At 35.4% G+C, this 13,026-nt stretch overlaps 1 protein-coding gene across 3 annotated transcripts in view; it reads left to right on the top strand.

The window, feature by feature from the left end:
• The window catches only part of LOC150079071 (putative ATP-dependent RNA helicase DHX35), a 427,459-nt gene extending 415,349 nt beyond the window's left edge, over positions 1–12,110 (top strand). For all 3 annotated transcript variants that reach the window (XM_090383587.1, XM_090383586.1, XM_090383585.1), the window contains one exon: positions 12,023–12,110. In XM_090383587.1, coding sequence (XP_090239713.1) covers positions 12,023–12,101 — 79 coding nt within the window. In that variant the 3' untranslated portion in view covers positions 12,102–12,110. The remainder of the gene's footprint in view (positions 1–12,022) is intronic.
• The last annotated feature ends 916 nt before the right edge of the window (positions 12,111–13,026 follow it).

Below are 13,026 nucleotides of genomic sequence, written 5' to 3'. Positions count from 1 at the left end.
AGTTTTACATGAGTAGATTATTGCATCTGAAAAAAAAAAAAAAAAAACCTTCAGAAAAAGTGTTTCAGAATCCAGTTTTAAAAGGAAATTTGCTTCTTTCCTACTCTTAAAAAATGTCTGGAGGAAACTTCTGGGGAGTGCTCATCATTTGTAATGAATGTAATCAAAGACCAATCCGAAGAAAAATTTGAATACTTGAAAGAGCACTTCCCAAAATTTAAATTAACGATAAATTGCAGAAATTTTGAAATCAGTAACTTGGGACAAATTTTCAGTCAAAACGAAGTAACAGCTGCCAAGTTAGAACTTGTTCATATGCAATTGTCTTTACCAACACAAAACTATTTTAAAATTCTGGGGTTCTTCCGACTGCAAAAAATCTTTTATTACAAAGAGAAGCGTTCAAAGTACTTTCTATGTTTGGATCAACATACACATGTGAAAGTGCTTTTTCATTAATCAACAATATCAAAAACAAAAAAAGGACAAGATTGTTGCGCACATTTGGAAAAAAATTTTCAATATCTCTTCATAATGGAGAAATTAATTTCAAAGGTTTGGCATCATCTCTTCAAAGATGATGCCAAATAAGGTAATAAATATTAGTGCCCAAAATTTTTAATTGTTAAATATAATTATTGTATGCATAATAAGGCAAAAAAAATTAATTTAAAAATGCATTTTTAATCTTTAAGCAAAAAAATGTATATTTTAATATGTGGTGCTCGCACGCATTGTAAGCTGCAAAAAGGTTAAGAACCCGTGCTCTTAGCTGTCAGATCTTCAACCCTTCAGCTTTATTTTCATTCTTGGGAAGAGGAAGAAGTTGCAGGGGGAAAATAAGGGGGGTGAGAATGATTGTCGTGTTGTTATCAACCATTTTTATTGCTAAATCCTTAAATAAGTGATTTCTAAAAATATTTTTGGAAGGTCTTCAAGCGCCGCATTCTGATCTTATTACCCATACAGAGGTTCATTGGCTCAGTCGTTGAAAGGTGCTCTCGAGAATTTGGAAGGTGCTTGAAGAAGCAAATGCTTTTCTAATAGAAAGCATTAAAGAAAACCTTTTTTAAAGAAATTTTTACTGAATATTTCAAAATTACACTTTAATTCATGGTTGACAGCTTCAGCCATTTAAATGAGTTAAATTTGAGGCTACAGGGAAAAGATAAATTTGTGGTAGTTTTACATGAGTAGATTATTGCATCTGAAAAAAAAAAAAAAAAAAACTTCAGAAAAAGTGTTTCAGAATCCAGTTTTAAAAGGAAATTTGCTTCTTTCCTACTCTTAAAAAATGTCTGGAGGAAACTTCTGGGGAGTGCTCATCATTTGTAATGAATGTAATCAAAGACCAATCCGAAGAAAAATTTGAATACTTGAAAGAGCACTTCCCAAAATTTAAATTAACGATAAATTGCAGAAATTTTGAAATCAGTAACTTGGGACAAATTTTCAGTCAAAACGAAGTAACAGCTGCCAAGTTAGAACTTGTTCATATGCAATTGTCTTTACCAACACAAAACTATTTTAAAATTCTGGGGTTCTTCCGACTGCAAAAAATCTTTTATTACAAAGAGAAGCGTTCAAAGTACTTTCTATGTTTGGATCAACATACACATGTGAAAGTGCTTTTTCATTAATCAACAATATCAAAAACAAAAAAAGGACAAGATTGTTGCGCACATTTGGAAAAAAATTTTCAATATCTCTTCATAATGGAGAAATTAATTTCAAAGGTTTGGCATCATCTCTTCAAAGATGATGCCAAATAAGGTAATAAATATTAGTGCCCAAAATTTTTAATTGTTAAATATAATTATTGTATGCATAATAAGGCAAAAAAAATTAATTTAAAAATGCATTTTTAATCTTTAAGCAAAAAAATGTATATTTTAATATGTGGTGCTCGCACGCATTGTAAGCTGCAAAAAGGTTAAGAACCCCTGCTCTTAGCTGTCAGATCTTCAACCCTTCAGCTTTATTTTCATTCTTGGGAAGAGGAAGAAGTTGCAGGGGGAAAATAAGGGGGGTGAGAATGATTGTCGTGTTGTTGAATGCCAAAAACTGTGCCACAGCAAGAGATGTGTGGGTTCACACGTTATGATGAAGGACCCAGTTCTTTGTGTGCCACTTCTCTGGACATTTCCTCCTGATGGCTTTCCTCAGGACATTGCAGTAGAACTTTGCATTGACAGTCTGGCTAGGGGGAGATGAATTCCTTATGGATAATCCCATCAATGTCCAAAAAACAGATCAGCATGGACTTCACCTTGCTCCTCACTTGTCGGGCTTTCTTTGGTCGGGGCAAAGATGGACTCTTCCACTGGCATGATTGTTGCTTGGTTTCTAAGTCATACCCATATATTTCAACTTTCAACCATAGAAAGGATGTTTTGATCACCCCTGGCCCGTTCTTGATGTCTGCTAACGCTAACTTCCTTGCGATGCTGCTGTTGGTCTTCACTCAGTAACTGTGGCACAAACTTGGCCGCAATCCTTTTCATGTTTAACTCATCTGACAAAATCCGCTCACACATGCTCTATATATAGTCCTACAATGCCACACATTTCGTGGATGGTCCCCACCTGCAGTCTTCACAGATTGGCGCCCGAACTTTTGTGACATTTTCTGGGGTGGTGCTCGATGATAGACGCTCAGAGCGATCGTCATTCAACCATTTTGAAAATGGTTAAACTAGTAGTAAGTCTGCGTCTGGCCTAAAGCATTGTCGCCAAAAGCTTGTTTCAACTTCTTATGGGTTTCTGCTGCTGTAGCGTTAAGGAAACAACTCGATGCAAGCACATTGCTCTCCCACATCAGTCAATCTAAACTGTGCAAAACACACAGCCAAAGGACTGCGCATAAATATTCAATGACTGTCCAGCCTGACGTTATGTGGCACACTGATTCACAAAGGATGCATGCAGTGTTATCTAGTGCCACAAGTCTGTACTAGATGTAGTTCCCGTGCAACATCTGGGTAGCACCTTGTATGGCTATACTAATTTTAACCTTCAAGAAAACTCATTTTGGAAAGTATTCCGACATGAGTCAACTTGCACAGAAATAAGTCATAGATAATGTATGCGTTCGTAAAATGTCTGAATTAATATAGCTTTAATTCAGTTATTTCCATATTTCTGCATAGTTTCCATCAGACATGACTAGTTACCATGGAACAGTAATTAAATTAATATGTAGTGCAAGATATTTCTCAGAAAATCACATAAGTTAAATTTTCTTCCTTTCTTTTATTTTTTGTCTAGAAAAAGTAAAACACTCTTTTGATATGCCATTTAAATACTTTACATTTAGCAAAGGAGGCCCAATACTTTGGGAACTTCTGATATAGGTTAATAATAAAGGAATGTAGGAAGGAAGAAGTTGGTAAAAGAACTAAATGGCATTCTAGTATAGAGTTTGATTAAGATTAAAAAGGAAATGCTAATTTGTGTGTAGTCTGGTTAATTGAGTTGAGAGTAGTTTAGCACCTACTTGTATTCTTGCAAGAATACAAGTAGGTGTTAAATAAAAACACAGAACAATATATATCAGTATAAGTAATTTCTTAGATGCACAGTGAGAGGTAAGAATACAAAATAAGATAACACAGGTAATAAAAGCTTGGGAGATATTGTATATTATAGCTGAATTGTTCCCAGGAAGTGCACTGCATGGATTGAATTTTTCAAAGCCAGGGAAATCCAGCACAACCCAGGCTTGTCCTCTTTCAAAACTTCTTGTGCCATCTACTCTTGCACTCAGGACCCTGCATTCTAAAACTCAGCTCCCACTACCTCTCCATAACGTCGGGCCTCAGTAGGGGTCTGGCAGCTAAATGACCAGATGAACAACGGTACACGGCATCACACATATACAAAGTCCATACACTTTTAAATCTCTGGCTTTTCCAGTCAACTGGTTCACCCACAATGTAAACTACGCAGAGATGGGGGAAACCCCCCTGGTGCCGCTTGACCATAAACACACTTTACATTTTACCTCCCCATATGTCCAGCACTAGTCGTGAGGTGAGGGGACCTCCTAGTGATGCTGCTGGTCTTCCAGATTAGCATCACTGGGATCCAACACCCATAGCCTAGGATCCAGGCTATCATCATAAGAATCTGGTGTGTTTGCTGTGTTGTAATCCATGGAAATTTGTAAAGGAGGATCTTGGTGGTTGATGGGCTCAGCTTCAATAGACTATTTTGGCTCCTGCTTCGACAAGATGGGTGGTCCTGAATGGCTCAGTGAGGATCAATCAACTGAAGGGTCAACCATGCCATGCTCCTACCCTCATGGTCCAAGGGACAAGATTCAGGCTGGCAGTGGCATAGGTACAGTGTCTGCAACATTTATTGCTTGCCAGGTAGTGGGTACCGTTTGAGCTCTGTAGTGGGTGGGGAGCTTTGGCACTGAACCAAAAAAAAAAAAAAAACCAATATGAATCCTGATAAACTCTTCTTCTGGGGCCCCAACAGCCCATAGCAGAAAATAATGAAAAAGAAACAGCAAAAAGGCCCAGAACTGAAGCAAAATCAGGTCCTACACCTAGATATCTAATAATCAACTCTAATGGAAAAAAACCCTTAGGGAAAATGTCACTTTTCTTTATGCAGAAGTGTTTGGCAGGCTCACCTAAATTGGTAAAACGGCTGCAATCTGGGGATATCCTCATTGAAAACAAGTGTGACATACTGAACAGCTCCTCACAGCAACAACTATTGGGGGAATGCTAATTATAGTAACACCCCACAAAACACTGAGCTCATTCTCAGGTGTGATCTCTGAATTGGATCTTCTTGAAATGTCTGAAGAGGAATCTATTCAGAACTAAAATCACAAGGAGTGACAGCTGCAAAGCAAATGTACGTAGGGATGGGAATCTTCCAAATCCGTTTGGAATTTTAGCACTTCCTCATAACAGTACTGACAGTGAGAGGAATATTCTGCCGGTCAGAAAGGCAAAAACTGGGATCATATCTTCCCTTTTTGGAAGTACGCTCTCAGGACAAAAAGGAGAGCAGTCGTGGAACACTTACAAACACTAAAATTTAAGTCACAGATATTAGCCTGATATCTGTGACTTAAGACTCTACAGACATTCAATAAGATGACAGTCACACTCCAAATGCAAAAAGACAAAGGACAGACACAAACCAACTCTAATCCTTATCTTGACAAATCAATTGATCAGTAATCTTTTTCCCTTTGTTATAACCAGGTGCCTGGAGACTATAGTAGGAACACACAAAATTGGTTTGCAGACTAAGTCAGAAGATCTGCTAGTTGAAACCTCCCATTACAGGTGCTCAGAACTGTTGCTTAGTACCACAGTATTTGGGGAAATCCCAGTCAGTCACTCCACATGATGTTGAACTATTCAAAAGGGGTAATAACAATGTGACTTAATAAACAGCACAGAACAAATGATCTAAGAATTAAAAGACCAGAAAGTAATTCAGGCTAAAAGAATTTTGGTTAAAAGAGATGGAAAAAATTTGTTCTGACTATAAACATAACCCTTACATTCAGCTCACAAACTCTCCCAACACAGTGAAAGCAAATTATTTGATTTATTATATAAATCCATATATTCCAAACCTGATATAATAACAGTGTTACAACTGGCAGAAGTTCAGTCATTTACAATTGGTAGGCATGGGAATAGTTAGATGTGCCTCTTGTAGATTGAAGGGGCACTCTCACGATGAGTGCAGCCAACAATTTATGATACTCAAACTGCAGAGAAAATCATTCGGCCTTTGAAGAAGGCTGAATGAAATATGGAAAAAGGAGAAGCAGATCCATAAATATAAGGTGGAGCACAAGGTTACCTATCAAGAAGCCAAAAAGCACATTCCCGTTTCACAAAGCTCACATTCGTGTGCAGCTGAATCAAAAATCGGCTACTGCATTATCACAAATGGAACAGATCTGTGCTACCCCTTCTTTCTTTCTTTCTTTCTTTCTTTATATATATATTGCTTTATAAGTTGCCTCTGTATTGTTATACAATTTTGCCTCACTAGCTTATATAGTTTGCTCTATCATATATTACTTCCATTACTGCTTTCACCTTTTTGCGCTACGCTTTATCTTTTGTTTTACGCTCACCTTTTAATTATATATTGTATCATATATTATATATTGTATCTCTAGGTTTTGCCACGGTGCCAGCGTTGGCATATGTTCGTTACCTGGGCGTTTGATGCACATGGTGCATCAAACACCCAGGTAACGTACACATATTGCACTGTATCTCACCCAAAACTGCTACCGCTTTATCTAACCGACATTTTTTCTATCATATCTAGTACTTATCAATACAGACCGATGTAATACATAATCTTACTCTTAGATGGCATTAATTGGTACTGATCTCAATAAATGATCTATAACAACAAAATTCATAAACAATGCTTCGCCTAGTACTAATATATATAAAGCAGAATTAACACTAATATCCAAATTATTTAGATTATTTTAGATAATTTAAACTACAGATATATATTCAGGACAGGACAAATCAATACTATCAAAAATGATTGGACGTTACATTAGCCTGCAAAAATATGAGATTTTTATTTTTATTTCAAACTAAAGCTTAAAAAAACGTGAAACCATAACCTACAAAGGGCTCTTAACTGTCTCAATATATGGCTAAGTCATTCCAATATTAACAAAATAAACAATCAATATATCATTCAATATTACCATAATCCGTTACTGAATAAGTCCTGCATCAAAAGGCACATCAACTGGGGCTAGCGTCTCTCAATATATACCGTCAATAACTATATGAGCTGTCTGTTTCTGCTAGTTACACATGATGTTCAAATTTTTTATTATGAGATTCATATTTATTTTGGTTACATTAGCTCCTTAAATTTAATTTTAAAGTTATGTATGCTATTTTTAGTATATATGAATATGGTGGGCTGGCATGTAACTAGCAGAAACAGATAGCTCATGTTGTTATTGATAGCATATATTGAGAGATGCTGGCCCCAGTTGATGTGCCTTTTGATATAGGCCTCATTGAGTAACGTAATATTGAATGATATATTGATTGTTTATTTTGTTAATACTGGAATTAGTATGACTTAGCCATATATTGAGACAGTTAGAGCCCTTTGTAGGTTATGGTTACACCTTTTCTTAAGCTTTATAGTTTGAAATAAAAATAAATATCTCTTATTTATATATACACAGGGTGTCTCAAAAATATTGGTACAAATGTTTAGGGGAGGTAGGTAACATCTAAAGGAATGTGAATCACATAGGAACCCATAACCGGAAACGTCATGGGAAAGTAGTAGCAGAGGCACAAGAAGCAGAAATTACAAGACAGTAATTAGTGGCAAACATTTATTTGACATAATATTAACAATGGAGTAGGAGATGGATGCATTTCATGGTGTTACAACAGATGCTCGAAGGTTCCACCATGAGACACGATGCATGCGTAACACTGACGCAGCATGGATTGGCGTTGGACACGGTCGAACACACCTGGAGTTTCTTTGACAGTAGCAGCAGCGCAGACGTATCTCGCCACGAGATCCATTTCCGTCTCCCCAGGCGATTCATACACGATAGATTTGAGGGCCCCCACAGAAAGAAATCAAGGCTCAATAAATCAGGTGAGCGTGGGGGCCAGGCAACGGGTCCACCACGGCCAATCCATCGACACCCAAAACGCCTGTTCAAATGGTCATGAACATACCTTCCATAACGGGCAGGCGTCCCGTCATGTTGAAACGAAATGTTGCATCTCACATTTGCTGGAACATCGTCAAGTAACCCTGGTAGAACTTGTTCAAGAAAAATCCGATATTTAACGGAGTTCATGCAGGATGGTAACAGGTATGGGCTGACTAAGCAGTCACCGACCATACCTGCCCACACATTTATTGCGAAGCGATGTGCTGCATGGGGGCACACACTATGTGGGCCCTCTGCTAATTCATACACTAGGTGCATGTCTGCCAGCTCACAGTTCGTGTATCGATGCATGCTCTTCATGCAGCGACTACTGCTTGAATGAGTAAACCAGAAATTTTCCCTCTCCTGAACTGATGAACAGCGCCATGTACCGACTTACGGTGACATTTCCGGTTATGGGTTCCTATGTGATTCACATTCCTTTAGATGTTACCTACCTCCCCTAAATGTTTGTACCAATATTTTTGAGATACCCTGTGTGTGTGTGTTTGTGTGTGTGTGTTTTTTTTTTTTTTGGTTTATCTCTTATTTGGGAGTTTATTTTTCCCTTGGAGTTTGGATTTCTTAAGTCGTTGCTGTCTAACAGCATTGTGCTAAGCCTGGTCAGGACTGAGGGGTTCTTACCATGGTATAGGTAGGTTTTTCTCTATACATAATTTGGTTGTTTTTGTTTCATTAGTTACTTTATTTATTTTGTTTTTTATGGTAACAGCAATAGTTACATACAGTCAAATCCTAAATTTTCAGGGTTTGTACTTATAACCCCCCCCCCCCCCAAAATGTGTCAAATTTTTTTTTTTTCCCCCTGGTATATGCTATAACATCTAAGACTAATAATAAATAATATCAAAAAAAATATGAAAAAGTAATAAAAACAAAAGCCTTTGTTTAACAATACAGTAATAGAAATAACATTTTTAAAGATATTTTTTATTTCTAAGCTAAACTAAGAGAAAAGCAATTAACAGAAATGAAAATATTGTACAGTATATATTTTGATATATACAGTATTTTAGTATCACCGTTAAAAGAATTAGAATCTTAATTAAAAGGAGACATACAAACTATAAAGAGAATCCATTTTTGTTTGCACAGTTTTTGTCCTATATGCATTTTTAACTACAGCACAGACATTATCAAATGCAATATTGTTTCTTTATCAGTGTTACCGCAGGCTTACACGGTATATTTAACCAAATAAAATATATGGCTGCTTCCCTTTTGCTAGTAATGAAAACATTGTTTTGCTTGGTGCTCAGCAGCTCTTGTGTAGTGGATGATGTTGTTACTACAGCCATTGCTGTAGTAACAACTTCATCATCCACCTTTACAAACTTCAAATTTGCCAACAAAATCCATATGCTCCTTCAAATTCCCTGTTCCTCAATGTTGCTGTCACATTCGTCTGCTCGACCATGTTTTTTGATGATATTCTCTCCAAAGCCACTCTTTCTGAAGCTTGATTACACTTGATGCAATACTGTCCCAAGCAATAACAAGATTAAGGATAGCATCAAAGACATTCCAATTTGGCTGCAAATTGTTCCCTCCTTCTATCAAGTACTTCATCAGGCAGGCTCTATATGCTCTCTTGAGGTTAAAAATAATGTCTTGATCCAGTGGTTGCATTAAACTGATGGTAATGGAGGGTAAAAACAACAGTCGTATATTTGTCAACTTAAGTGTCTCTGCAGAATGTGCTGTATAACGATCTAGAATCATCAAATTGTTCCTTTTTTCTGAAGCCACTCTTCTGTCCACTTTTGATAACCAAAACTGAAAAATTTTGACCATATGCTAAGCACTTCTATTGGCCTCATAATCACAGGGAAATTAGTTAACTTCACATCTTGGCTTGGAAAACTTACCAGTCTCAAGTAGGCATAGTTTTGTACTGCCATCTGAATTGCAGCATAACAGAACAGTGACCTTTGTTTACTTAATTTTCCACCATGATAAGACTTTCCTTGAACAGCAAATTATAAAATAAACCTGTCTTGTCAAGATTAAAAATATCCTTTGCCTGATATTTTTCAAGAATCGACCAGTACAGAATACGACCAGTCTATAGCCTTTTCTTTGTCGACTAATCCAGACTCACTGCAAACATTTCAAGAAACCAAGTTATTCTTATCTTTAAATCTTTGGAGTCTACCACTGCTGCATTTGAAATCACTAACTCCATGTTGCTGAGCTAGATAATTTGCCTTTTCTTGCAAAATTGGACCTGATATTGGCAAATTAGATGCACACATTTGTCGGTACTACTTGAAGTTTTGTTCCAAGCTCCTCATGTTTTGAACCACAAATTCGTTTCCATTTTTTTTTTTTTATCACTGCTCCAGTTTCTCACAGACTTCTTTTTAAGTATTATAAGTAAAGTAGGTAAAGGGATGTATTCCTTTGCAAATGAATACGGTTGTCCATTTTGCTTTGTTCCATTCTATCAGCCTCTTGTAAAATTTTCAGTTTAATTTCCAGGCTTAATTCCATCCGTTTGTTTTGTTGCCATAAATCAGTTGATTTATGGCAAGATGTGATTTAATATACTTGTCTTTAAATTAATTTAATGACAAGTTCCAAAAAAAACATCAGTTTAGATAAAATGGCACAAAAAAATAGATTATATACTGTAGCAAAAGACTATTTGAACTAGCATAACAATTGCAATTGGCCTTAAGTCCTTGGAGAGTGAGGGAGTGTTTGTATACAACTTAAAAAAAATTTTTATTCTTTTGTTAATTTAACAGCTCATCCTTCACAATGATGTTTTTCAGAGTGCACTTATGTCATTAGCTACCAAAAACTAAAGTAAATTCTAACAAGTCAGTGCCATCCTTCAAGGAAGCAAGGTGCAAAGAGGCAATAATTGGACAACTGTGCCATTTCTATTAAACATACAGAATAACAATATTTATTTCTCACAGGGCGAAAATGAACTTTCTAATACATATTTACCAAATTTTGTAATAAACTAATATATTTACATATAAAATTATCCTTTCACAGGGGAATGGTATGTGCTTCATATAAACAAGTACTTTGTATAAACAGTTTGTATTAACAAGATTTTACTGTAATATTCTAGAGTTCTAGCACTATTACTTTCATGTGGTTAAAGAGTGATTACTTAATTGATCTGTTTATTTGGTTAAATATACCATGTAAGTTTTTTGTTCTTATTTGAAGATCCATAGTTTGCTAATATTGCTTCAGAAAGTGACTTTTTGTGCATCCATTCTCTGTTTGGTTTGTACCAAGAGTGAATGGCAGTTAGTTGTATGGTTACCAGTGTTCTTGCTTATTGTCTGGTTTATAGGTGTGGTAGATTTCTACAGTGGGGATCTCTTCACTTGAGATGGTTACCTGAGCCTAAGTTGCTTTTTGCATTTGGAGCTGGAAAGAACTTTGGGCTGTTTCTACTGTATATTCACTGGGATATACAGTGTGTGCTTTCCATCTAGGTTTTGTAAATTGTAGTGGATTTGTAAGAGAAAAAATTCCCATGGTAACCTATCTTGATTAAAGTGTATGGAAAATTATTTCTACTGACCATGCTCCATATGGCTGCCATTCCTTCTATTCTAGTGGGTGAACTGAAGACAGAGTCATACAGAAGATAGGCTAGCTTCATATACCAAGGATGAGCCTTGGTATATGAAGCAAAAGATTGATTACTTAATTAATCAATCTTGGCAACCACTTAATCTAATTATGATTAAATGGTTGCCAAGAGACTTCACACTACACAAGTCTAGCTTGGCATTGCAGAGATGTTACAACAGAAACACCATGGCATGTTTTAAGGAATTCCCAAGAACTGCAAAGACAGAAAAAAAAAAGTTCTTCCTGTACAAATTATACTCGTTGTATTCATATTTGCCATTCCCCATGTCACAGTGAGTGGCACCATGTTTCCAATATCTCTATAATGTCCATATTTCATGACTTAATACTTCAAATTTGTGAAATTTATTTATTGTGCTTCTATCATTAGTTTATAAGTAATTATGTGTGCACCAGTATTTTCTTTTGGTAACCAAAACACTTTGCATCTACTTCTGGCTACCATTAACCTGTTAGTTTGTATATTCCCTCCCCCACCTAACACTACCTTGTTTCATCTTGGTTATGTTGTCAATACTGCCCTCCTCTTACTAATGCAATGAAAACATTCCTTAACAAGTGTACACTTTTTTTTTGTTTTGTTTAAAGATGGTTTTGATAATAGTAAACTTATCTGTTTATCTGTAAATAAATGTTTATCTGTTTTTTTTTCATCTTTTGCAGGATCGAGAAATTACAGACAGAAATACTAAAAGTGATTAAAACTTTATTTAAAACTTTTGTACACTATACATTAAAATAGTTTCATGTACTGTCACAATTTACTTCTGACAACATGGACAAATAACTGTAAATGGCACCACTGGTCCATATATACATATTTATATTTCAGCAAAGATACTTACTGTTGGAAATGTAATTACCATCTTCAGCTGAAACCACATTCGAGTCTAAAAAGAAACTCTGCTGGTTATATTATATTTAGAATGTAATATGTGATTTAAATATTACAATTAAAAACTTATTGAAATATCAGTATAAAGTATACCAGGCCTAAGTTTAAAGAAATAATACATTTACTGTGGTTGGAGTCTGCCCAAGTTAACATTTCTTCATATAACGCTTAACCTTACAGTGGTGGCAAGTCACCCAACAGATGTTCTTGGTTTTTTTTTTAATTCTGTTTAAACAGTGCATATATTTCATCTTTTCTTAATGTATTACAGTACTTATTGTATATATGTTTTAATTTTAATAGAAAATTAATTAATTTTTAAATGCTATGTTTTATACATTTTATTTTCAAAAAAAAAATTTTTTTTTTGACAACATAGAAACATCTTCATTCCATTTTCAAAGTGTTAAGGGTGTGAAATTTCAAATAAAAAATGTGCAATGCACAAATTTCTGCTTATGTATATAAATATTAAAAATAAAAAGTTAAAGACATTAAATATATAGTTAATTCTGTTTTCAGGAGTGTTTTAAATTTCACACAATGTAGCAGCCATATATTATCATGTTTACTCTGAAAATAATAATAAACCTTTTGAAAGGAACTAGAGTAAGACTGTAGATGCTTTATTAAAATAGTGGGAAAAGAAACAAGTTACGTGAAACTTTAAACAAACATCAACAGCCTTTGTCTGGTATTTCATTACTCTTCAAGAAAATACAAAAAATGGTGGTTGTTGGGTACAATTTGTGTACTGGTTACCATACAGAAA

This window comes from Mastigoproctus giganteus, chromosome 10 (assembly GCF_048544385.1).
Source record: "Mastigoproctus giganteus isolate SK-2022 chromosome 10, ASM4854438v1, whole genome shotgun sequence".
In the NCBI taxonomy this organism is placed as follows: domain Eukaryota; kingdom Metazoa; phylum Arthropoda; class Arachnida; order Uropygi; family Thelyphonidae; genus Mastigoproctus; species Mastigoproctus giganteus.
This window is presented reverse-complemented; position numbering and strand designations above follow the sequence as displayed.